This window comes from Paramormyrops kingsleyae, chromosome 16 (assembly GCF_048594095.1).
Source record: "Paramormyrops kingsleyae isolate MSU_618 chromosome 16, PKINGS_0.4, whole genome shotgun sequence".
Taxonomy (NCBI): domain Eukaryota; kingdom Metazoa; phylum Chordata; class Actinopteri; order Osteoglossiformes; family Mormyridae; genus Paramormyrops; species Paramormyrops kingsleyae.
In genome coordinates, this window is record NC_132812.1 from 13647820 (window position 1) to 13674718 (window position 26899).

At 43.7% G+C, this 26899-nt stretch overlaps 1 protein-coding gene across 6 annotated transcripts in view; it reads right to left on the reverse strand.

The window, feature by feature from the left end:
• Positions 1–26899, reverse strand: part of znf385b (zinc finger protein 385B) — a 72397-nt gene that overhangs the window by 39366 nt on the left and 6132 nt on the right. For 4 of the 6 annotated variants that reach the window (XM_023801738.2, XM_023801740.2, XM_023801742.2 and 1 more), the window contains exon 2: positions 11895–12197. In XM_023801738.2, coding sequence (XP_023657506.1) covers positions 11895–12197 — 303 coding nt within the window. Of the gene's footprint in view, positions 1–6739; positions 7106–11894; positions 12198–12568; positions 12691–26899 lie in introns of those variants that run through there. The other 2 variants (XM_023801741.1, XM_023801744.2) reach the window with 2 other exon arrangements.

Genomic DNA, 26899 nt, shown 5'->3' on the forward strand with positions numbered 1-26899 from the left:
ATGAACCCAAATTCCCTAGAAGAGCCGATAAAAATATCATATAATTTATTACTAAATGACAAGTTCCTGGGCAAATGCTGCACACCCAGAATTAAAAAAATAAATAAATAAGTGTTATCACGCATCACAAATTTGCTATCTCATAATTAAAAATATTTGTTTCACCATGTCATGTGCTCTACTCCACCTAAATAAAACATGTGACATTTTTTCTTGAAATGTCAGCGTAAAAAGGATGTTGCCAACAAAATCCAAGAAAAGCTCGGGACACCTTGGATGCAATTACCTTTGAAGCCTCAGAGAGAAGTACGAGACAGACTGTGCCGGGCGACAGGCAGCACCAAGGGGCCCCGTTTGATCTGCTTCGGCACCGTAATTTACCCCGGTGCCAAAATGACACTCAGGAGCCCCGTCCCACAGAGCAGCACAGAAACCAAATCTAAAGTTTGGCTCCCCCTCCCCTCAGACCAAACAACCACACCGGAGCAGATGCAGTGGAACAACGAGCCTCACGGTTCTTCAAGAACCAAACGACCATCCATCCATTTATCTTCCACTTATCTCATACAGGGTCGCTGGTCTTTATGAACCATAGTCTGCTCCTTCTCAACTGCTAAAAGTGTTAACAGACCCAAGATCGTTATCAAACATTATGGGGCATCAGAGGTGTATATTTATTTAGCTAATTTATTTATCCAAACCAATGCATAATTTCTAATTATTTGTTTGTTTGTTTGTTTGTTTGTTTGGAGAAAGCCGGGTCAGTCAGTCCCTGGAGCAATTTGGAGTTAAGGACCTTGAACTAGGGACCAAAGGTGAGACCTCTCTGCTGACAAAGGGATCTCAACCGGCGATCTCCTGATCACAACCACAGCATCCTAACCACTGAGTTACGTGCCACCCCAAGGTTTACAAATGTAAATTTTATACAGTGTTTGGGGTAAAATTAGCCAGGTTGAGAGATTGCCAACTGAAGAAAAACAGTGCAACTGCCTATGACACTCAGGGATGGTTTATATCAGAGGTGGAAATTTCAGGTCCAGAAAGTACAAATCCAGACCAGGATTTTGTTTCAACTAACCAGTGGAGTACTCCGTAACTGTGACTCTTTATGCTCAACTGGTTGGTTGAAACTAAATCACGGTCTGTATTTGTACTTTCTGGACCTGAAGTTTCCACCTCTGGTTTATATTTTGATAGAATACAGTCAGACTGAAAGGCGAAGTCCTGGTCCCGATCGCCCCTTTTCTCTTGTTCTTAAACTCTCATTTGTTCCATGTGGTCTCACCCTCAGAGGATAAACATCAGCTTGACTTTATGTTCAGCAATGACAGCGAAGCCAAACACTTCAATGCCCAGAAGGGATAAGCTGCCATGAGATCATGATGCATTACATAGTTCGAGAAAACAGATTCCAGATAACAACAGTCAAGGAAAGCCAATATGCATAGGTTTCTATAGCAATCACACAGAAGACACAAAGGACAAATTACCTGAATTGCCTTTCATGTCTATAAACAAAGATCTGACTCACCATGACAATCCATTGTTCTTCTAAAATCTACAAACTAGAGCACCATTTTCGAATTTCCCAAAATACTCCCATTCATATTTGACTGGAACATGCTACAAATGGACCAAATAAGAACCATGCTAAATCGATTTATATTAGAAGCAGATAATTTACATGCTGGTCTCCATACCTTACAACAAATAGCTAGGCTGGGTGAACACTATGATAATAGTTCCCTGACTCAATGTTTTTGTTGACAAAACCCACATGATTACACTTGCTCTAACTACACTAAATATGCTTGGTTTGCACAATAACTTGATGTGACATCCGCGGGGCAGATAAAAATGAGTTATGACAGCTTCACGATAGCGTTGGAGGGATGGACTTCCTATCCTCTTTGGCTTAGGGTCCTATACATTCCCTGCTGCCTGTGACGTAAACATATCTGGACTACCTTCGTCCAATGGTGCTAAATGAGCTGCAACTTTTCTTGCATAAGAGCATTAAATACAAAGCTGAATGATGGATGAGAGCCAAAATGGTAACACGTCTTCTACAATCCATAATCAACAAATCCGATCGCAAAGAGCTTAAGACTGGCAATCTAAAACAGCACATTCAATTAAATCCTACCATGAATAGGTATCACAATGCAGTACTGGTCAAATTAATATAACTATTAATAATCACAATAAATGGTGACGGAATGAATTTACACAATGCCAACTTAAGGTCTATTTCGTGATTTGCATGCATATGACAAAAACATGCATATTCCTTATTTTAGGGGGATATTTTTTCTCCCTTAAACCTTATTTGCAGGGTGAGTGACTTTTAATGGTCGTCTTCTCAAGTGGGGAACCAATCATTCCAGTCTCTGTTAGAAATAATGGGAAAGTAATTCAATCCATGTTATAATATTTTCTGAGAGAATCTCGCTCCTGATTGGGGTTGTCTCTGCTTGGCTCGTGCTGCGCACTCAGCTGAGGCAGATGGAACGTCATGCAAGCTGCAGGCTGGGAGTAACAGCTCGGCCCCGCGTCCGTGCAAACAGTCACATTGCAAATCAGCGAAAGCACATAATAGGCAAATTATGTTCGCATACAACAAAAGAACTGCTTCTCTCAGAAAGCATATTTCGCCAGACAGAGAGCATTGAAGACCACTCCCATGGCTAAGAGTAAAATCAAAAACCTTTACTGGGCTTGATTATTCATGTAATGATTCATTAGAAGTATCGCATAATACGAAACAGTATCAATACAGACCGTGCTTCAGGTTATCAATGTGATATTTCCTTATATGTTCTGTGATAACATCCAAGGTTTTCAAACCACTTTAAGTGTCTCCATTCATGCATCATTGAATATATTTTTAACACTTGAACCATGAGGATTTTAAACTTCCATAATCAGTTTTCTACAATTATACAAAAAATGATCTGCAGTGTAAAGAGTATAGATGATGTCTGAACCTTAGGAGTAGGAATACAAAAATCAGTGAGCACTAATAAATATTTTAAACACATCTTAAATCCCTCTTCATGAAAAGTGAATGAAATCCACAGTCACCCAAACAAACCCGTCAACATTCAAGCAGCCAATCAAAAATTCCTGCCTCTTACAAAGAGGTCATATTCTTTAGATACTATACCCATATTATTCTCCACTGGGGAAAAAATTGAAAAAAATGTTAGTTAACAGAAGTCATTGATGATCATCTTTTATTATATCTATCATCTGCCACATTGTGCCATGCCTTTCAGAGAAAATTGATGTCACAGAGTTCACACACTCATAACAGTAAATAACAATGTTGGCTGCACAGACGGAGTAATGATATACTGTGATACCAAAACTGGACCTACATCTATCTTCTAGAGAAGACAGCAGCCAGAGACTGCAAACTCCCAAACAGCGTAATTAATTCTTACACAGATATAGAAATTGCAATAAACAAAACAGTCTTAAGACAGTGATAGGTTGATGGTGCACTAATTAAAAATCAAAGGTTTTACAGCTGATGTGTTATAGCATAAGGGCTTTTTATACATTTGACATGAAGGAACGGCAGTCATAATTTGCATGAACTGATATGCAGAATCACTGCTCCTGAGGATGAGTAATAGGAATGTTAGATCACACCTATAACTTCAACTGAGCTATAAGCCTTCACAATCAGTTCTCAGCTCTGAAAGAGCGTCAGTTCATCTCTGGAAGTGCTAAAGCCCATAATCAGATCGAGGATCGCAGACTAATGCTTTTTAACAAGAATAAAGTTAACTGAACATTCCCTTTAAAGAAGTAAACAGCAAACATTACTTGAATTGTTCTTGGCTTCAAATACAGGGTGCAATTGACTTTTCTGTCTTTTGAAGAAGGAGATCAGAAGCAGAACACAAGCCCCAGTAACTCTGACACATCATACTCCTATTAATTTTGTGCTTTTTTTGAGCCTATTGCTTCTCTACAACCAGTGGATTCATCTCTGAAAAGTTCCATCTGTGATGTTCGTATTTTTTTAATTATTTTTTAACGAACAAATACACATGCAGCCAGCATATCTAGGTATCACAATCTCAGGACTCCACATGCTGGCTTTTATTCAAGCTGAGAAGATAATAGAGGTTAAATAAGTTTTATATATACAGTGATCCCCCACTATACCACGGTTCAGCTATCGCGCCCCCGTTTTATCGTGGATTTTTCGCCGACACATCACAGTTCTCTGTGTATTGCAAACCTTGCTTGTGGTCCGATTGTTGTGAACAAACGTTTTGTGAATTATGTTACTCATATCCTTAGCCCGACAGATCATATGTGTTTACAAAGTGTGTTTTAATAAGTTGTGTTTAAAGCGTGTGGGAGAGGTATTTTAAGGCTTAAATTATATAAAAAAATGTTTATTTATATTGTCTTTCTACATCGCGGATTTTCACCTATCGCTGATGGGTCTGGATCGTAACTTCCGGGATAGGTAGGGGATCACTGTATATCATTATGGTTGAGAACTGACAGTATATTACTGAATTCATTTTGGAAAACTTATTTATTAATCAACAGTTACCATAAAAACAAACCAAAAAATATTATGTAAATTGAACATTACTTTTGTACTGTTTTATCTGATAGGCATAAATAACACAATGTATGATATTACTTGTATAATAAGAGTTATACACCAGAGTCTGGTGACCTCATTGTACTCCAGCAGTACAGCGTTATTTGTGTAGATCTGCACTCCATCTGTTTGTGTGGGATTTCTACTTATTCTACCACATCGCTGTGTACAAATTAAATTTGGATCAATTCAACCTATAATTGAATTCCTTGAAAGGACCGCCATCATCCCATCTGAATAACATAATACACCCATTTAGATTCTGTTGAGTAACGCAGTCCATTGTTGGCTGTGAAAGGTCACAGTGTGAATGGGCTTTCCATGAACCTGAAAATGAAGCCAGCAAGCCAGCTGTGACAGCGAATGGAAATCCGGCTATGCAACGTGCATGAAGAAAAGGGGGGGGGGGAACATCATGTACAGTCATTTATGAAGCTATTTCACATGATGCTAAGAGTTGATGTTCGCAGACCACATTTCCTGCATTCCCGGCAGTCTAAAAGCCCCCCAAGAACATCCACTGGTGAAAGCAACAGAGAAAAGGGCACCTCTAAAAGGAAAATTAACACGAGCCCCAGGTGAAAGCAAAGTGCTCGCAAGGATAGTTCTTATCTCAAGGCGAGTCTAGATGACCTGAAAAGTCTAACTGCTATGTACAGACACAGATGAAAAAACACCATGAAAATGCCCTTACAGAGTATTATGTAAGGACAGTAAATTAAAAGTATTTCTCATTTGTTTTGAAGAATCAATGCAGTAACAGAGTGCCATCTCTCTAGGCTGCGATTGGAAGATTAATCTCAAAGGGGCACCTTGAAGCCCCAATACATCATCAATATGAGTAAAAGTGACCTGAAAGATTTCGTTCTTGGCAGAAATTCACAGAGTGACGACTGAAATTAAAACTGCCACAAAATAATAAAATACAGACTGTGAACAGAAGCTCTGTGGAGAAAAATAAGGCCAGAGAAGTAGCAATGACCAGGAATGCTATATTTTTTATCCTGTAGCTTCTCTGACATGCTGTTCATGTATGGAGCCAAAGCAAGCAAGGATCCCAAGACGCCAAGTTCAGAACATCCGGACCCTCAATTCTATAAACGCCAAGCTGTGTAGGATATGAACCCATGACCAGCCACACCTGGAGGAAACCAATGCATCAATTAAAAACAGTGTTCTTTTTTACTTCGGGTTTTTCGGAAAGCAGTCACGGAAAAACAAATAGCAGCACATTTTCTCTGCTTGGCGATGCTTCCCAATTCAGTGCCGGGAAGGGAAAACAAAAGTCCGCACCCCTCACTAAAATCGGCCACCTCTAAAAATACCTCCCTCCCTAACTCCACTTCCTGGACCGAACAGCACCCCTCGGGTCCAACTCACTGGTCCGCTAGTGCACATTAGCTGCGGCCAAACATTGCGCCACAGCACTGGGGGGCATATGGGGTTTACCCTCCTAAAACCTCCAGTGTGACTTCCTGCTCAGTGAGTGAACATACCCCCCCAAAGGTCCAAGATCTTCCTAAAGGCTGCACCGACTGGGATTGTGGTCTGTTTACCACACCACAATCTGGACATAATGCTGAAAATGAAATCAGGTTAGCTTGCCCGGAGTACAAGCCTTAGTGTAGAATATACATGCTTGCTGCAAGAAAAGCTTTGTCTTGCAGCAAAAGAGGTATCAAAAGGTATCACCAACACAAATCATGCATCACACTTTTATTAAGCTAGGGAGACCTTTACCTTAACTTGTACTTGTTTGCAAATATTTCAATTTAAATTCAATGAAACATTTTTTCTCCAAATAAAACTATAATAAAATTGAACATGCCACGAGACACTGGGAAGACATACAGCTGGGAAGACATCTGAAACTGAATAATCTTTTTAGTGGAACAGGCACAGGTAGTAAATGCTTTCGCTAGACGGACACTGAGAATCAAAGTCGGTTGTAGGTAATCCTTTGACTGAGGAGAAGAGACATTCATTTCAGGAGCCTCAGGTGCATCAAGCGTGTCATTACTCTACCGTCCCGTATACCGGGACCGTACACAGGAGGATCGAAAAACTGCACAGTGGAAATGAGTTAAATACGGTTTTTCTCACCTCTGCTGAGAAAGCTGGTCCACATTTTACTATCCAGCTTCTACTCAGGCGACGCCAGTCAGATTTAGTGTCCTTTGAGGAGCGGGAGAGAGAGGGGGGGAGAGAGAGTGCCCGAGAATGCGTGCCGTACGAAGGGCAGAGGCAGCGCTCGTCGTTGCCCGAGCGGAATCCTCCTTGTGATGACTCTCTCTAAGATCGCAGCAACTCCAGCAGTCGCTGCTCGCATCTGGGCGGGAAGCCCCTGTTCACTGCAGCTCACACTGAACCGGCGGCACTCTGAGAAGAGGCAGGCAGCCACGGGAGCGCATGTGAAAGGGGAGGGGAAAAAAAGAGGGAAAAAAAGAAAGAAAGAAAAAAAAGGCAGCCAGTTCGACTCGGCTCTCCCGACGTGACAAATGAGCCACACGTCTGGAGGATGGCCGCCGTACGGGGAGGGAGAGCTCGCTCGCTCGCCCGCGCACGCGGGGCATGTTCTCGCCATTCCGCGATGACAGATCCCGTCACGCGCAAGCCGTGGGTGCGAACCACGAAGGGCCCCTTTCAGGGGAGCCTCTGTAGGTTTCCACTGTTTGGGTTTGAGAGAGATTCACACACATGTACTGTCGTGTGACTGGAGGTGACACATTTTAATTTATTTAGCAAATGGTTTTACCCAAAATTTTTGAGAGCAGGGCCTGTCAGTCCCTGGAGCAACAGGGGGTTAAGAGTCTCACTCAAGGGCCCAACGGTAAAATCACTCGCCGACTAAGGGATTTGAACCAGCAACCTTCCAATCACAGGCACAGAAGCGGTTAAGCCACAGACTGCCCCAGGCGTAGTACATGGGTAACATCGCCTCTCCTAGCTTTTAGCAGTAAGAACCGCCGATAATCAAGTGAAATGGCACGCAGTATTTCTGAGGTCTGATAACTTCTTGCTCTGGGGTGCACCGACATTCCCGGGAAGACGCTGAAGACACGGGGCAGCGGACGGACAAGGCCAGCCATTAGGGGTGACAAATGAAGTGAGAAGTGACAGCGCAAAGTCACGCTTCTCGGTAAATGGGCACCCGGGGATCTGTGCCAGTTATTTGACAAACGTTATTTCCCAGGGCAATTTATACCGCCACCAAGTGCCAGACAATGCCCTTACGCAGTGAAACTGAATATTTATCCTCCACGGTTTCCCGCCGTGCAGCTAATGTCAGAGGAGGATATCCAGGTTACATCGAGTCACCATCTCAAAAGGTACAGCCAACACTTGTCCATTCTATCTTTACTTCTCAAGAGTCATGAGACACTTTCTTCATTATAGGCCTGCTCAAAGAACAACAGTGAAGTTTACATATTGCCCCTTTAATATTCTTCACACATGACAAGCTATCTCAAGTGTAAAAAGCTGTAATACTGAGCATGACCCGAAGAATTCAATTTGATCTGGCTTACTGGTTCCTATATGCACAACTGCACTTGAAATCAATGCTCAAGAGATAAGTTTCTTTACCCCAGAATATTACATGCCTGTAAAGTGTTTGTTTCTTGTTTTTCAGGCCTACAGCTATGACACGAATTAAGGTTAGACCTTCGTTTGATAAAGCGTTTAATCTCATTAAACGCTCTCCAACCCACAAGCACCGTCTTGCGGTTTCCCGCCATCAGAGGCCAGTCATAGGCTGTCAGCATTGCATTTTTCATGGTAACTCAGGGAGTTTGAAGCCTTTACTGCTGACAACATGAATGACAATAAAGGAAACCAAAAGGCAGCATATTTATGTCATATAAAGAAATGCCTTTGGACAGGCTGCTGTGCCGCACTCAATTCCCATTACTTCCTTCCCATCACCAAACGTAATGAAAAAATAAGACGCAAAGGCCTTCGCTCCCGAGCCGTAAATTGAATGCCGTGCTCGCTTTTCGGGTGTCTGGAAGGCTTCCCGTCCGCATGAAGATGGAGATTGTGAAAAGCGCCATCCTGGCCAGGTATACTCCATCCTGAAATAGCGGTTTTCAGACCTTGATTTTTCCCGGGCTCTCACTATCGCTCTCTTTAGGCTATGGCAGGGCAACAGGCAGATGAACTTCCCGGTTGTGGGGGGGCGGAGGGGCGGAGCCGGGTAACGCTGCCATAGAGCACACAGTCCACAGCTCCGGGGCCAGTGAGAGCAGCCAAGGCCGAACGCCAAATAGAAAGCAAAGAACAGCCCCCACTGTGCCGTAGCCGCTTAATGAGGGCCCCAAGCCCTCTGCCAAGCCACGGAGCATCACGGGAGCAAATTCTGTCAATCTGTCCCCCCATCCATGGTGAGCATCAGGCATGAGCTGCTTGTCTACAGTGTGTTGGAGTGCAGAAGGCCTCTGCGACAACCTTCGTAACGGTACGAACATGAATCGGAAAACAGAAGCAGCACTTCACCGCTGAACAAACGGAACCAGCGCTGATGTACTTGTTTAGAAATCGCAGCCCCGCTTTCTAGATAAATACCAAGTACCACAGACACGCTGCCCCCGACGGTCTCAGTACAAAAAATCATAGAGCCCCCACAGCGAGGCCCCGGCAGGACCACCGCGCACCTGCCTACGCCGAAGACTTCCAGGCGGTCGGCAGCGAGCCACACAGCCTTTGGGCTTTGGAGCATAGCAGGGTGTCACTTTCATTACCGATTCCCGAGATGAGCTCCAAGCCCCGTCCGGGAGCGCGGCAAGAGAAAGGGGTGGGGGGAGGGGCACGTATCGCCCCCTGTGCGTCGAAGAGTACTCCGACGGCCCATTGTGCCACGTCAGTCCTTCCTGTGCTCTTGCTGATGGGCCGTACTGGCATCCTAAATGGCCGCAGTGCCATAGCGCCCGTCTGGAAAATTGGATCTTTTCATTTGAATAATTCCTGTCGTAATACACAAGTTGTTCTATATAAAATAAACAGGCCCGGCTGAGAGGGCGTTACGGATCAGCACCTGGGTGTGCTGGAGTCAGTCACAGAGGAAAGGAACGCACGGGCGATCAATCACGCATGATGCACTCGGGACAACATATGATGCAAGCACATGGGGCAGGAAACAGACAAACTGAGGAACAATTACAATAAAAAGCCATTTAAAATCAAATGTCAAATGTCATTTAAACCCCTGGCAATTAATTAAGGCTAATTTGCAATGTAATGCAAATAAACACGTTAAGGCTGGGATTGTAGCACATTTACTAGCCAATTGTCTCATCGTATAATTCTGTTCAATTCCTAGAATGACTTGCCGGACAGCAATAGACCAGAGGCGGGATGAGATTCTTGAAGCAAACCCTTCAGAAACAGCAGAATAATTAATATGAGGGTTACCCCATTGCCTCTTTCACTTCACAGTGCTTCGCAAATATCAGTAGCTGTCGTTAGCATTCGTCATGGCTACGGCGGTTCATCATGGTCACCCGCAATTAGCTTAGCCAGTTGCTCACGGCGATAAGAAAACTGACGGCGCACAGAGCAGCTTCACGTCAGCAAAGCCAAGACTGCCACCTAGTGCCTGATGCGCTCCCACAGGAGCAGCCAAACCATTCGCGCACCCCCAGGATCACACCACAGCAAGCACCAGCACGCAATTAACATTTAGGAAGCCGAACACTAACGAGTGACACATTTGCATTAAGTAATCACAACACGACCAAGCCTTCAGGAGAATGAAAGATTAGCGGCTGAAAGGAAATACCAAGCAGGAGGCCGCGATGTCGGGGGGTGGGGCAGGAATTTGATCCCACTCATGGTCAAGGAGATGTTGGGAGAACTCAGATGTTCTGAGGTTTCTCACTTACCTCCACACACAGTCTCTGTTAGCAGTAAACAGATACCTCCTGTCCAGACTGCTCCGAATAATGGGCAGAGAGTAAACACACCAGGCACTCCACTCACACACACGGGCACCGAAATAAACGCAGAGTTCTGCTTCACAAAAGCACCCGACAAAGTCTGGACATCATAAATCAGCTCTGTGCTATTGCATTTATTTATAAAGAAAACCTACTGTTTATGTTTGCATTGAAGTTTACACAGCTCCCATTCTGCAGATGGGCTAAAGCTGTTCATTGACATGGCTGTCAAACACAATACCGAATAAAAAAAAAACACTTGGATCTGCTTATCCCCTAACAATGAAGCAGAACCGCCCGCCGCCCCCCACCCCGAATGGCTTCACAACTTCACCGTCACCCCCAAAGGCCCCATTGACCTCTAGGCCTTAGGTCACAGTGATGCTCTATCCAAAGGAGGCAAAGCTATGCTGCATTTCAGCTGAGCATTGACATCATTTTCAAAGACACATCCATGTGCCACAAAACAACATAGATGCTTCCCGGGTTACAATGATTTCACAGGTATGCTAGGCTAGGCTATGATATTAGATAGGTGAGGTGTACTGTACTAAAATGCATTTTCTTCTTACGATATTTCCGGCATTTATTGGAAACCAGGGAGAATCTGTAAACAAAAGAACAAAGGCATGACACAACAATTCTCCTTTGCACTACAGATCTGCCACTGTCATCCTATTGACGAAGAAATTACCATTCTCTCACATGCCACGGTGAGAGCATCAGAGATCACAAGAAAACATTCGGCCTATAGGATGGTGCATGAGACAACGACTGCAACGAGTGTCCATTCAATCCACTTTGACTTCTTCCTCCATGGCCACAGTCCCATGGCCTAGAGTGCTGATTTCTGTCTGCTCAACAGATCATCCGCTCAATACAGGAGTTCCAGCACAAATCGCTAAACGTCCACGAGAACATACAGACCACCGATGGAGTCTGATTTAATGCGGAGCCGCTCACTCAGTAAGCTCCACGCCATGCTGTATCTTCACCTTTTATTGCATAAATGCTAGTTTATAGCATAGACTTTATACAGTAGGAAGTGAAAAATGACCATCATTACTGAAAAATGCAGAATCACGCAGCGTTCCGAGTTATGAGATTGTTCATTTATAGGAGGAACATTTAGGAGAGCACAGGGTGCTAGTGCAGGAGTCAGAATACAATAGCTGTCACATCACAATGAATAACACTATAAGGGAGGATTAAATTAAACTTCTGAGTGAAGTTTGCCAAAGAAAAATGGAGCTGAAATGGGAATGGAGTTGAAAAGAGTGACCTCTGAGGAGCTGTCAAGCTCCTCCCGCCATCATGCTACCTACCTGAGCTGCTGGAGGAGGTGATGGGGTTGGCGGGGCTGCCCGCTGGGGGCAGCTCGCCGTTGTTGAGCTGCTTGACCCTCTTCAGGTGGGATTTCCCGTTGTAGTGGACCTGGGCCTGGGCGGCCGAGTTCAGCTGGATGTTGCAGACCTCGCACAGGGAGAAGAGCAGCTTCTTCTTCTCCTGAGTCAGCCGCAGCTCGGCGGCGCCGTCGCCGGCCTCCTCCAGATCCAGGCACGTGCCAAACGGCAGGCATAGCCGGCCATTCTCCAGCAGGCGGGTGGGGCTCAGGGGTCTCTTCATGCCTTAAAAGGAAAACCAGAAGGTGAGATGAGAAGTCCGGACCGACTTAAATGTGTGTCCAGCCTGCAGTTTTGTCGCAGGTAAAGCCTTCCCCAGCACTCGCTCTTAATGCCGGCACTCGCTAAGCGGATTTCTCGTCTGTCTGCACGCGGGGCTCGGAAGAGCATTCTGATATTGCCGCATAAAGCTCTCCCTCAACCCCTTCCTTCCCCCGATAAGAGCAGAAGCGTTTCCGCGGGATCTGAACGGGGGAGCGTGGTCGGTCCTTGGGAGAGTGAGCAGGTGTCAGAGCGTGGCGCCTCAGCGGAGCTCCAGGAAGCTCGCAATCTGTCAATCTCTACCTGCAGCGTGAGCATTTCCAAGGGAAACTCACTGAGGCGAGCGAAAGGGCTGCCCGTAGACCTCCTGTGCCCATCTGTTGCTCTCCTGACAAGCTAAATTCACATGCTGTGTACCCATGGGTATTACACAATCCACTTTGTGGCACAGTCTGTACTGAGGCTTTTATTTCCTCCTGTATTCTGATTGGTCTCGCCTGTTGTGTGAATTTGGCTAGCCATGACAAGCTACGGGCTTCAGTGAAAAATTTGGTGCTCGTCGAATACAAGGAAACGTCCGTACGTGTATGCAGTGAATGATACAGTTACATTAAGGGCATTTCTGCCGTGCTGTCATCCCACATCGCCGGCGGCGCCGGTTTGACTCCAGCTATAGCTTGATCATCTCACACGTCTTGAGATGTTTGTGTAGGTTTCTTCTTAGTATTTCAGATTCCACCCACAGGTCCAAAAACAGGCTGATCAGATGAACTGCTGAAACACCGTCAGTGTGCGACTGTGCGTGCATGTGTGTGCATGTGCCTTACACCCTATAATTTCCCTACAACTGCTTATTGTGAACTAGATGTGGAGTATGTAACTATAAAAACGCATGAAAACCCAAAGATATTGCCAAATGGGTCCACTAAAAAACTGAAGGAATCCATAAATAAATGTTGTGTAATAATCCATAAACATCCCAGTCCTCCACCTGTCACTGTTGTGAAAACCCCTAAACCTTAAACAATTCAAAGTAAACAAAGTCCTATGTAGCTTGTTTCATTATCCATGGCCTCAAAAGTAAAAAGCTTGGTGGAGCTCTGCCTTTCAAACACGAAGAGGTGAGATGCGTTGTGCACTCAGCACCTTGGAGACTCTCCTATCTCCCACTCCATAACCACGTAAAGAAAATTGCTAAATATTACACTATATGCAGAGGTCAAGCAGGCAAGTTTCGTGGGCTCATGTTCCCATCTGCACTGTAATCACTCAAAGACAAACTCGGTAATCAATAATACAGTCACACACTGTGAACCCGGCTGACAGACTCACGAAACTTTACAAAATGCCCCCAAAGGTTCTGTGTAATTTTTTTCCACAATAAAACATGATAAAATAATGACTCCTGCCCATTTCTCAAAATATTTTGCTCCTAAAAATCTATTCCTAGACTGCCCCCTTTACAAAAAAACATCACAATGTGGAGCGCGCCATATGAAGAATGATCCTCAGGCGCTTCCGAGATATGCTATGTTCCCCTTTTCTCGCGTAATAATGGAACGCACTGGTAGCCAAGACAGGTCCCAGTGTGAGTCCCGCGTATGCTCTCATCAGGCAGGGCCCGCGGAGCCCCGGCACTGCTGAGAGGCCCTCTCACACTCCACTGGGCCTCATCAGCACGACTCCACCGGCTCCCAAGAGGCTCCACATAGGGTCGGCATGCCTGTCTGTCATCTCCCTCCACAATTCTATTAAGAGACAAAAATGCTGCCACATCTGACAACTACAACCCATATCTCTTGGGGAAATCGCCTCAAAACATATATATTTTTTTGTTTTCCAGGGATTAAAAAAAGACTTGTCTCTACAATCCCGTCTGTCAGCAACTAGGTCGCGGCAATACCCAACTCATAATACGAATCGGCCACTTTTGGGCCAATTCTTGCCGTTCTGTGGGCAGTCACCTTCCCAGGAGCTCGGCATGCTGAATAATAGGGAGCGAGCGTTAATTAAACGGGCCAGATACAACTTGACACACATTCTGCCTACTGTGAGAACTTCGGGCCTTGCGATGATATGAATGGAGAGACAGCATGAGATTACAATGCTAACATTTGAAAGACACACCTGCAACGTTGTACGGAGTTCACTGTTGCCTCATGAAGCCAAAAAAAAACTCAAAGCACAGATTGTATTTTTTTACATTCCACAATTATTTCTGCCTCCCATGCTGTTAACTGTTGAAATAATGCAGAGAGAAAAAAAAAAGAGTAGAATTCATTTTTATGAAACAGTAAATGTATTACAAAACACGCTTTCCAGCATATGCACTTTCCAGCATATTTAAATCCTACAAAAACTATTAGGCTCCGGTTTTTCTCAAGCTTTCTTTGCCAACTGCGAACCTGAAACTGAGCTTCTACACTCGTTAACAGGGTAACTGCTCAAAGCGAAAAGTCCAGCACAATTTATAACACCTCTTACGAGGTCCTGCAGAGCAAGAAAAATGCAAGGTAATTCAGAAAAAAAATAACGACAAACCAAGGGAGCTCCTGGACATTATACATAGCGATTGTTAATTTAAGACATTTGTATGGTCCAAATATATATATTTTTGTTGCTTTAGGTGTTAACCATCATGTGACTATCCAGGTGGTTAGAACTGATTGCTGAGAATATAGTGTAATTTTCCTGCAATTAGCTTGAGTTACCCATAAGCCTTTACCTTGCTCTTGTTATCATTTCACTATTCATACCGAATAATGGCCACTGACATTAAGAATTCTTCCCCTCGTTCTGCATAATGACCATTAAAATTAAGAATTCTTCCTTCTTCCTCTCATTACTGATTTGACCACAAATGCTCCGAGCAGGTCAGAGATCACTCCTGTACATTGATGCATTGTGTATCGGTTGACAATAACAGTCAGGCTTTGATTATATCAATTAGCAGCATGACGTGACGAGAGAATTTTCGCATTCATGGTTTTAGCCCCAACAGTGCGAGAGACGTATCACACTTCGAGGTCGTGACAGACTCCCCGTTCGTGGTGCGATTCGCACGCACAGCTTCTGCGTGCTGCTGAGATGGAACTAGGGGAACGGCGTCCCATTCGCACTGCTGCAAATCAGACCAATTCGCAAGTTCCTACCTCGGATAGAGCTCTCACTTAGGTAGAGTACAGCCCCAAGGAGTTGCTGACGTGCAAAAAGCAAGCTTCACTTGCAGCCTTCACGTCACAGCAGATGGGGCACAGGCTATCTATAACCACTCATAAATTTGAGCAACACATCCTTTGCATTGATCCTAAGGGTGTTAAGAGTACCCGACATTGCCAGTAATGATATTAGCAGGGGCGTTTACGGGGACGGAAAAAGCTCATTGGGCCCCAGAGTGCCCCCTCCCCTGTCACTCACCAATTCAAAACATTTCATTGGCTAATATTGTAATGCCCCTCTGTATGAATTATAGTCCCTTTTATGTCTCCCTGGATATTAGCAGTAAATTCATGCCCTCTGACAGTATGAGCCAGCTCACACAGGGTTAAAGCTGTGACTTACAGCCCAGTGATAGTGGCTGCAGCACTTTCTATTTATCTAAGTTTCATGCGTAGGAGGACAAGGAAAAACATATATGGTATATGGTTATGCTTTATTTAAGCACACTAAGAGATCGGGCCGTGGGACCTGAGAGTGTCAGGGAGACAAACATGGACGTGCCAAACCCCCATGGTCTAGGGAGACTGACAGGTAGACGCAGACCGCAGAGTGCTGAACCATCTCCCGCTTAACCATCCGACAGCAGATTACAATACAGACCAAATGCTAGACGACACACACGGCCCGACCATGGGGGGAGAGATGAGCCGCCGATATTTGAAAAGAGGAGAGATTACTTACTACCCTGCTACAATTGACCAGATGGGAAAGTCACGGGGGGGGTGGACAAGGAATTTAAACAAGATGTGCCTCATGCGGGGTCCTTACGTAAATGACTCTAGCAGCAGATTCTACAGACCACACCTATAAGGCCCCAACGCCAAATCCACGCTTAAATCTACCCCAGGAAGGGGAATTTAGCAGTGAATTTATTTTCGGCTTTCGCAGCACAGGGATTGTCAGCACAGCCAAGACAGAAGGATGTTTATTAATACCCTCTGCGTATAATGCTCTCTGCCTTCGACGCACGTCTGTGTCAAGTGAGCCCTGCGAATGTCATTCTGTGAGCCGCTGCCAGATGTCTGTGTCTGTGTAAGGTGGCAAGTCGGCTTGCCAAAGGTATGCCGATGTTTTGTACCTATTAATAGCCTGTGATGTTTCCGCGGTGCATCGAGCCAAGAATTATTCTGCAATATTTTTCACTTAACCCTTTGCGGCAGCATCGATCTCGTGTTTTACTCCGATTGCCCGGTAACGGCAAGACAAAAATGCACAAAGCTTGAGGAAACACAGATCTTGAGTGCATTTGATTCTTTAAGCTTTTAATCACCTATGATACATCAAGTTTGTTGGAAATCATAATGGAAAAAAAAAACTAATTATAACAGACCCCTATTGTTCTTAATAGCCTGGCCTGAAGTTATACGTTTTCTTTTGTTTTTTGCTGCAAGTTATTTATTTATTTTGGAAAGCAATTACTATTCAGTGATAAAAAAAGATGCTCTAAAATGCCAGCTTACAGGCACATTTAACTCAATTTTTTTTTGTGAGCTCAGAACTAAACAACCGCTTAAGCTTTTACTGCTGATATATATAACTTCGTTATCATCAGCGGAATTAAATTAATCGTCTCACTTTCACCAGCACTTACATGTTCCCACTGGGCACCAAAAAACAAGATAATGAATGGGCCTGTTTTTTTTTTTCCTCTATCGAGGTTTAAACTACGAGCAGGAGTAAGGCATTCCAAAGGGGTACACGAGGTGTGACTAATGATGCCATAAGTGAATCACGACTGTGTTTTCCAACTGGACAGCAGAGAGTCCTGGCCAGGGGGGCATGACAGAACGTCTCACCGTGGAGAGTCTGACCACAGAGCGGTGCCGACCTGCAATGACTCACGGCTGGTGCCAGATGGACCCTTCAATGGGAAATCAGACACACCCGTAGAGGGTCTTAGTGAAGAACACTGCCTGCAATGTAGGCCCAGGCCTTGCAAAAACAAACAGGGCATGTGGAAATAAAGCAAACATCCACATTTGGGGACTTCCAGGAGTGCAAATAATAGATTTGAATATAAACACAGTGGCCAGTTTATTAGGTACACTGGCCGGCTAAAAGCAAACAGTCTGCTTCTCCAAACAGTGAATCGTCTGGCTGCAACTGAATACATACAGCAGGCAGACCAGGATCAAGAGGGTCACTTACTGTTCTACTAGGCATTCGGATGACTAGCATGCCGGATCGAAGTACTTTGAGACGTGGCGTGGTAGTTGGTGCCGTACATAGTGGATTTAGCACTGAGAAACATCCACCTTCCAGGGATTTTTCATGTACTACACTGTCTAGTTTAGTGAGAATGGTACAATTAACAAAAAAAAACATCCAGTCAATGGTAATTCCGTGGGCAAAAACACTTTAATGAGATAGGTCAAAGGAGATTGGCAGATTGGACTCATTAAACTCATCAAACTCGTTAAAGCTAACGGTCAGAGTGCAGAAACAGCAACCCAGCAAACCTAAAGGTTTCTCTGAATGCCCAACTCATCTACCTTCCAAGCAGTTCTGGCACAGTAAGTCTTTCCCAGTACTAGATAGCTGTATGTAATAAAGTGGTCAATGTGTGTAATTTCATGTGTCATTAATGTTGAAAATGTTGCCATCATCATATACTTTTTCTGTTTATTTTTACCGTCTAGATGCTGGTATTTCCCATTTTTGGGTCCTTTCCATAATTCTGGAAAAAAAACAGCCCTGGAAAATCTTTTTATTCCTTTTTAATTGTTGACAGGGTCAGTCTAGGGAACAACAGGCAATTCTGTCAAAAGTTCCTATGCTTAGCTTGGCTCGTACATGGAAACCAAAACAAGATTTTTGGTTGATATTACGAGGCCTGCGCAGGAAGCTGAACAGCTTGCTGTACTCTTAAGTGACAACCGGACAAATAGCAGAAACACCCTGACACCCACAGAGAACACTTCAGAAAGCATGGTCCTATATACACTGACATCATCAGGACGCAAGGAGCTTTCTCAGTCTTCTGAAACATACAAATGCTTTATTTACATTGACCAACCAGAGTGCAAGACGCTTGTGCTTGTTTTAATGTTCAGACCCATTTAAAAGTAATATCAAAGTGAGAACACGCTAGAGCGAAGAACTTGGGGGGGGGGGGGAAACACTGACAAAACCTTCCTCCCCGAGGACGGTCTAAAATAAGGTTCACTGCAACCAAAGCAGCAGGAGAACAGAAGCAGACTCAGGAGAGGGGAGGTTAAGGAAGGGTTATGTACAGTAAGTCAAGTGAAAAGAAACAAATGTCTACACATTAATTTACCCTCAAAGCTTTAGAACTGCCCAACCTACTTAAGCCCCCATGACAGCTGCTCAACAAAGTGAAAGACAGCTTTTGAGACGCACCATAAATCTAACCAAAACATCAACCCTCTCTTAGTCGGCATTATAATCACCAAGTTACAGTTTTGTGTGCCCAAGGTAGTCTAGAACAAAACCAACATTTTTCTTAAACTCTCCTTAAAAACACCGAATATATATATAATAATCAATTCTTGAGAAACATTTCATCAGGAAGCCAAAGCCTACGAAAGGCCCAAAGAGACATCAACCAGCAGGCTAATCCAGACTTGCCGAAGCATTTTCACCCGCGACCGAGAACATCTCATCCACCCGTTGAGGTCGGCCAGATTTCCACAGCCATGTGAAACAAACAATAGTCCACATATTAGCTTTCCAGTTCAAGAATGAACAAGACACAAAACGAGCTCAAAGGCATGGGGGGTGTATTTCCAAGAAGGCTGTTCGCTGCTTTCACTGAGAATGACAGAAAGGCATCCCACCTCTTCCCACCTCTTCTTTTCTTTTGCTTACGAGGCAATTCCACTCTACGTCACCCTCCCACTGTACATGTGCCCTTGAGCTCATACTATGTTTGGCACTCTGTGTAATCATATATTAGGGGATGAGCCTTTGTGAAAGTCACGGCATACAAACAAGTAAACATCACGGCAATATAAAAAGTGTCAAACTGGATTTGAGCAGGACGCAAGGAGGAAGTTGCTGAATCAGATTCTGAGCAGGTAGATCGACAGGCTAATGGATGCTGCTAGAGATGAATGGGGAAGAAAGGATTATATCAGAGGCTGCAGGCCTTTGCAGGAGGGAACTCATGAGTGACAGTTTGCTCCAGGACTTAACATCCCTTCTTTGGGACAAAGGAGATGACTTTGAAACACAGCCATCTGGTGAACAAAGGCAGAGGTCAGCATACCAGCTACACAACCACCTGCTCTGGGCAGACCTGAGCAAGGCATTATATCATTACAGATAAAGGAAACAATAATGAATGAATGCATGATTAGTGGGAGGAGACAGCTAGCCTTGGGAGTACACTGCCCAAACATTGAGCTATATATAGGAATTAGAGAGAGGGAGAGCTTATGATTCAAGTTATAATGCCCTAATGTTACAAATCTTTCATTTCTTGTCAGGGTTAAGGAGACACATAAGCTGCTCTAGCTTATGGCCTATGGAAAGCAGAAGACTAGTCAGTGAGGGAGAATCGCTTAATTTAGTTCCTACCACAAGAAAAATGAGCCCAAGTGCCCATTTTTCTAAAGATATTCATCACATATCCTTAAAAAGTACCCAAAAGAGGACACTAGCCAACCTCTTCAGCTTGGAGTTGGGTACAAATGAAATCAGGAGTCTAAGAAAAGGTGATGGGGATTAATTTAGCTGTCCAAACAAAAGCTTTAAGTCTGGGCGCTGCCTTCCGGAACCATGTACGGTATACCTGAGACATTACACATTCAGTGGGAAACAGGATGAATGGTGGAAATCTAGGAAAAACGTTACTAAATCAATTACCAACTACCTGGTTTAGTTTGTAGGAGTGACTAATGGATACACATCCTTTGATCAGGCCAGCATATAGAACATGAAAAAATACCATGTATGATCCTCCCCGGGTTGGTTTTTTCATGATATGAGTAATAATTTCAAATAACTGCAGGTCAGTCGCTCACTGACACATGAGGCAAACAGATATTTGTGCACAAAAGGACTGGACAGATTACAAAGTCTACAGTGATTTATTATCTTTATCTGGCAAAAGATTAGAATAAAGTATTCCCGCTGAAAATCATTTTCAATATCATGACAGTGCATCAAAGAATCCCCTGTGCAGCTGTTAGGCATTCAGGACTGGGATGCAACCTCATAATTATCCTCCCGTTAGTAATCCGTCGTGGACCAATCACTTCACGGCTGGCGCTGACAAAGCCGGGACATTAACCCACTTCTGCAGTGCTTTGTGCTGCAACGTCTACCTCCATGCAATCTGATTATTGTAAATCTAAATGACTCGCATCCTCACTGAACGGATAATCTTTAAGCACCATGTTCCAAATGTGCATCAAGCCTGCAGCGTGAAACCAAGCTGCAGAACAACATATCTGACAATGTTTACATAACGGCAGATGTAAGATTATACAGAAACTATAATAACTATTTCCTGTGTTGAGTATTTCAGGTGCAGAAGCTACAAATCCAGACCAAGATTTTGTTTCTACCAACCAGTTGAGTACTCTGTGACTGTGATTCTTTATGCTCATCTGGATGGTAGAAACAAAATCGTGGTCTGGATTTGTGCATTGTAATCCAGTGTAGATACAGGCATTCTCGTATACCTTACTAACACTGCACGTTGCAATGAAAAGCACTGTCATCCAAACTGCAGCTAACATAAAGAAACTCAGCAAGAATTCTCTTATTAGGCCTGAGGAAAGACGTCAGGTTGGGTCCCATGGGAAAATGCAGCGACTTCAGTATGAAATTATTTTTCAGACCTGAATGCCCATCCAAGAAATGAGAATTGTGCAAGATTGGTGAACCAGTTTCACTGACAACAATTCCCTTTTCTTTGAGGGAAGATTCATAAATAATCAAACAAGGGAACTTATTTTTAAAATCCTCTGTGCAATTTCTCCAAATGGTAATGACTGTTGGAGAAAATAGGACCACACTTATTGTCCAGGTTCTAAACGAAATGGTGGCATTACAGGAACATCTACTTGTAAAACGCCAAGGAATTCCATTAACTTGTACTTAACACATTTTATGACAATGTGAAGTGCAGTAGAGTTTACAGAAAAAAAACAAATTGAGTAATGTGGAAAAAGGAAACTGAAATGTATTCCCTGTGGTGGTCAAGCAATATGTTGTTGGAGAGCAACTGCCCATAAACAAACAAAAAAGCAGACCAAAAATATTTAAGTACAGTGTTCTTTTAGCCAGAAGTTATTCATTCATACCATGTGTTCAGACCCACAATGAAAGCTACTCACTTCTTAGGGGGCCCTCGTAGCTCTCTGGCAACATGTGGTACTGCAGCTGTACGATTTGACCGGTTTCCTGTGTGGTGCTCAGGTCCAGTGGGGTGTTTTCTTCCCCACATCGCAGTCACATGAGCATAAGTACAGAAAGCAGAATAATGTCCCTACAACCCTAGAAACCATGTATCCATCACCCCAACAGTGCCTGGCAGCTGTTATTTCCTGGCCTGCATTTTTAAACTAAAATTACATTTAAGAGATTAGCAGACACTTAACTCAGTTTCACCTCATCCGGCAGCCTTCTAATGACATTTTCCTGATGGCTCCGTTCTGTTATGCCCAGATAAAAATGGCAATAGTGCATGGTTTGCAAGGTGCAAGATTTCATGGCTGAATGTAACAGCTTTAACTGCGGGCAATCCTATTTTACAGATACTGGTATCAGAATATGCACAGGGTGTGGGGCATGTTCCAAGGGTAATATCCTGGGGACAGGGAATCGCAAAACACCACGTTGCAAAAACTATTGCAGGTCCATTAAAATCCAATATTGTGAAATAATGGTAAATAATAAGCAGAGTGGGAATTTTATTGTAAATCCTTATCCCATGATACAAGGGGGAAACAGTATTAGTAATTACCAAATGCACACCAAACAAGACTACAAGTTCTCTTAAAATGGAATTTTAAGTACGTGATACAAACAAAACATACGCACAACATCAATAAAATGTAATATGAGGGATGTTAGGTTGAGCTGTGCATACACACATCTTTCTGATTTCAACATTAGCTAGTTAAGAATAAATAAATATTGGCGAATAGTGAATCCAAGGGCAGGGTAAAATTTACTGGCGCTGGAGGTCGTGATGATCTCCCTGCATGTCAATAATCATTACGCTGTGCAGTGTGCTGTATGTCAGTGAATCTCTGTCATTTGTCTTGTGTTCTGTAAAGAAATCATCATCATCAATTCATGGGTCATAAATCCCATTTCCGTGGGAAACCTAAATAGGATTCTTACATCCAAGTCTAGCATTTCATATTTTCATCAAGCCATTTCACAGTTTTAAAAAAAATGTTCCACTGTTTCGCTGCCATTTCACAGTTTTTAAAATTTTTCCGCCATTCGCAGTTGCTCAAGAAACATAACCCCCCCCCCCAAATACCAACACATTACTGTGGGTAATTAATTAGAGCGGAACTAGACACATGACCACCCAAGTGTGACAACCCAGCTAAACAATATGGTTAAGTAGTTCATTAACATTCAACATTAGATAACTACATATGCTTATTAATTAAAAGCATAACTGTACAGGACTAATACTAACTAGTAACAGCTTAACTGTCAGCAAACCAGTTAAAGTTCTTAGCTAGCAAATTACTAACAATCTTAGATAATGTGAACTGTAATCTGAACCGTAAAACAGGGTATCCGGCATTTTCCATTTCAGTTATTTATAGAAAATTCAAAACAACTTCCAGATTTCTAACGCTGCTGAAAATCTCTGTTTGTTTTCATTTAAACAAAGAATTAAAACAGATCACTGTGAATCATTTCACTAAACAGTCCTTAAACATGCCGGTGCGTTTCCAGCTAAATGATTCGTTTCACTATGTGGTTACAAATCTTCTCGTTCCAGGGTTCAGTCTTAAAACAAACAGTTTCATTTGTGTTTGATGTTGGCAGGGCAAGCCGCTAATTTGCACGTTTCTGTGTAATTCCACCCACAGGAGGACTTTGACGCAGAGCTGAATCTCGGGCTGCCTCTCAGGACTGACTTTTGAGAATGGGTACTTGCTTGGCTGCCCTAAAACTAGAGGAATTACTCCGTCTGTATGAGGCTCTATAAGAGTAATCATGCTGCCCTGAACAAGTACCCAAGGATCAGATGATGTTTCTGTGTCACATGTCTGCAGAGAACATGGATGAGTTAAATACGTTTCTAAAACTGCTTAAGAACAATCAGTGAGTCTAAAGGTGCATCGGAATGCTGCATCATCTCTATATCTGAAATTTCTGGCAAACGTACTCCCTCATCAAGCAGAAAACCATTCAGAAATCATGTGCTGCTTTGAGTATCTCCAGCAGTGCGATAGGCCCCTTATGGGGCTGACACTGTCTTGCATTTTCCACTTAAATGCTGAGGGAAAAGGTCCCAGCCGAAAAGTGTTTAATTACTCTTGCAGCAGGGGGGAGCACATCAGGTAACCAAAGGAACTTATAAACGGAAGTCATCACTTCAGATGCTATAACCCTCATGTTCCCTTTAAGACGGTGTCACGTGGGAAGCTACCAGTATCGACATTTATTCCAGTCTGAGAAATTATTCACCATTAGCTGAGCTTCTGTCTGCTATGAGAAAAAAAAAAGAGTTGATTTCATTTATTCAAAAGAATCTTAAAAAGACAAGTTTGGGAATGCCATAACTCTCCTGCCACTGATGAAATATGATCTCAAGACTGATGCAACATGATCTTAAAAGTCTGCCTGAACCCAGTCTCCTTAGCCATTGTTCCCCCTCTTATCTGATCAACAATTTGAAGACTTATACTGTAATTTTTATATATTCCAACTGAAGGAACAGCTTTTGGATATGCCCCATACACCGCTCCGCCTTCTCCAACCAGCTGCCACTTCTCCTGGGACTGGTTTTCTCAGCCGAGCAGAACATTGCAGGCCCAAGTGAGGTCTAAAGCAAGGCTTCTTTCTAGGCCAGAAGGAGCAGCTGCTTAGCTCTCAAAGTTGGGCATCACAACGCAACACCAGCTGAAATAGTGGCAGTAATCTGCATTTATTTCTTCTATTACTGAGGCAGCTTGTCCACACTACACTGTATCTCCTGCCAGCGTCTGCCATGAATCAGCTTAAGCTGGTGCAGTTGTGTGACAGTCACTTAACTTGGCCTTGCTCTAATGAACCACAGGAATCTTGGGGTATTGCCGTTCCGCATGTCCAGGTCTTCTTTCAAGAAATGAGACGGCGTTAATTTATGTTACATAAAGGCTTTTTTGTTGCAGCAGGAAAATTGATAGAGCATCTCTTGAAAATAACCCCCCCCCCCCCCCTCCCATGTTGCTCAGACTCACACATGCGTCTTTACTTTGCCGCGACCTTGGCACGCTGACATTGCAGTGAGTATCGGATGGTCACGTTCAAACAGCACGACCCACGTCAATCAGGCGGGAATGTGAAACTGAATCCGGGGCATGTGGAAACGGCCCAGGCTACCGTTTCAGCTGGCACTCATCCCACGTCACCCGGAGGGCGAGCATTTGCATTTCGATTAAAGCGGCAATAAATAAATAAATAACAAATGCACAAAGAGTGTCTAATGCTGCCCTGAAGGATGAATCACAGGGCCTGCTGCTGGGAACGACCTGGAATGAACTACACAGAACAGAGGTCTGAGAAAACTCACAGGGCAACGAGAGTCAGGCCCTGCTGTCCGCTCCACTCCAATCTGCGCTGGGCTGTGAAAGTCACAGGGGAGAGTGATGGCCAAATGGAGAAGAGATGAAATATTCAAAGAGCACATGGATTTCAGGCTGAACGTCTCCCAGCATGGGTGCAGGCTTCCCTTTGCTGTTTCCCTCCCCGAGGAATAGGCCCAGTCCCGTCAGGAACAGTAACCAGTGGATGATGCATTACCCATAATCCTCTCCACCTTCCCGCCTTGTCCTTGGGCTAATTATTGGAACCAGCTGACCTTCCCGATATCCTAGTTTCATAGCTATGGCTATCATCTGTTAACTCCGCAGAGACAGGGTAGACATGGGGGCGATTAATTTCTGTCCCATTTCCCACCTTGCCCTGGATGGCACCTCCCGAGAACATTCAAGAACCAAAATGCAAATTGCACAGGCAATACAGTACATGCATTTAGACGAAAATGGACATGCTCATTGTGAGCTAGCATTCGAAAGCTATGACATTTGGTAAAATGCAAACAGTATGTACAAGCTACTGTAATTCTAATTGATGGTGGTGACCAGGGTTCTTCTCAGTCCCAACCTCTACTGGTGAGCCTGTTAGCAACCCGACAAGCGCGTTCAAGGCTTCACTAGGATTTCAGAAACAGCCGGCAACTGATAGCAATTACTCAGAGTACAAAACTAGCTTATACACACCTGCACATAAATTATGCTGATATGAGAGTATTGGCCCTGTTGATTTTATTTCCTCATCAGATCAAGTGAAAATAAACCAGCTCCCTGCAAAAAATTACAATACAGGTGCAGTGAACACGATCTTTTCCCCACATCAACTCATAGATCACTTTCAAGCAACAACTCGAGGTCCATAAATCATCGCTGACAGAATGAGTCTAATTAGCTCACCTAAGCAGACAGCTCTAGTGGAGGACAGAACTATGTTTATGCCTGGATACTGCGAAATATTCCAGAATAACTTGCACCTAGAACTGCAATGAGCAATGAAGTTGAGCGACAATTTATAACAATGGGAAAAGGGGATTGTCACAAAGCTTATTTTAATATTAAAGACCCATTTAAATTTTTCTCTGGCCATTGCATGAATTGCATAAAATATAACGGTCTGCTGCCTGAGAATTTTCTTTATTACTAATCCATCAACATGACTGACCATTTAAGTGGGTACCCAATCTGAAATGTGCCCTGGATTCCCTATTAGAGAAGCACACTTTCAGTGTATTAGAAGAGTGTTGTTTTATTATTATTATAACTATTATTATTATAATTATTATTATTATATGGGAGTACATAAAAAAATGCTGTGGTGTAGTAGCACAACCGACAAGTGCATTGCAGCACTGGGAGGTCCTTGTTCTTAATGTGGTCCTTCCAACCCCTGATGAAAACAAGCCGGCGTCATCGTCGGGGAGACCACACAGTGCATATGGTGTGTCTCTCCGCTAATGGTTGGCGTTTCATTTAAAGGTTAATTTAAGTGTAGAAGTAAAGCTTCAGGGAACCAATGACCCCTTAAAGAGCAAAAGTCTTGCTTCGGTTTTTTAAAACAATTTGCTCACTGATTTTAAGACGAAGAAATCTATTAAATACTCCTCCATGAAGAAAACCAAAGATCAACTCCCTGCAATACTGGCGAGGGTTGGGAAAGCACATCATAAGGCTCTAGAACACCACACATGTGGTGTTACCCCCCATTAC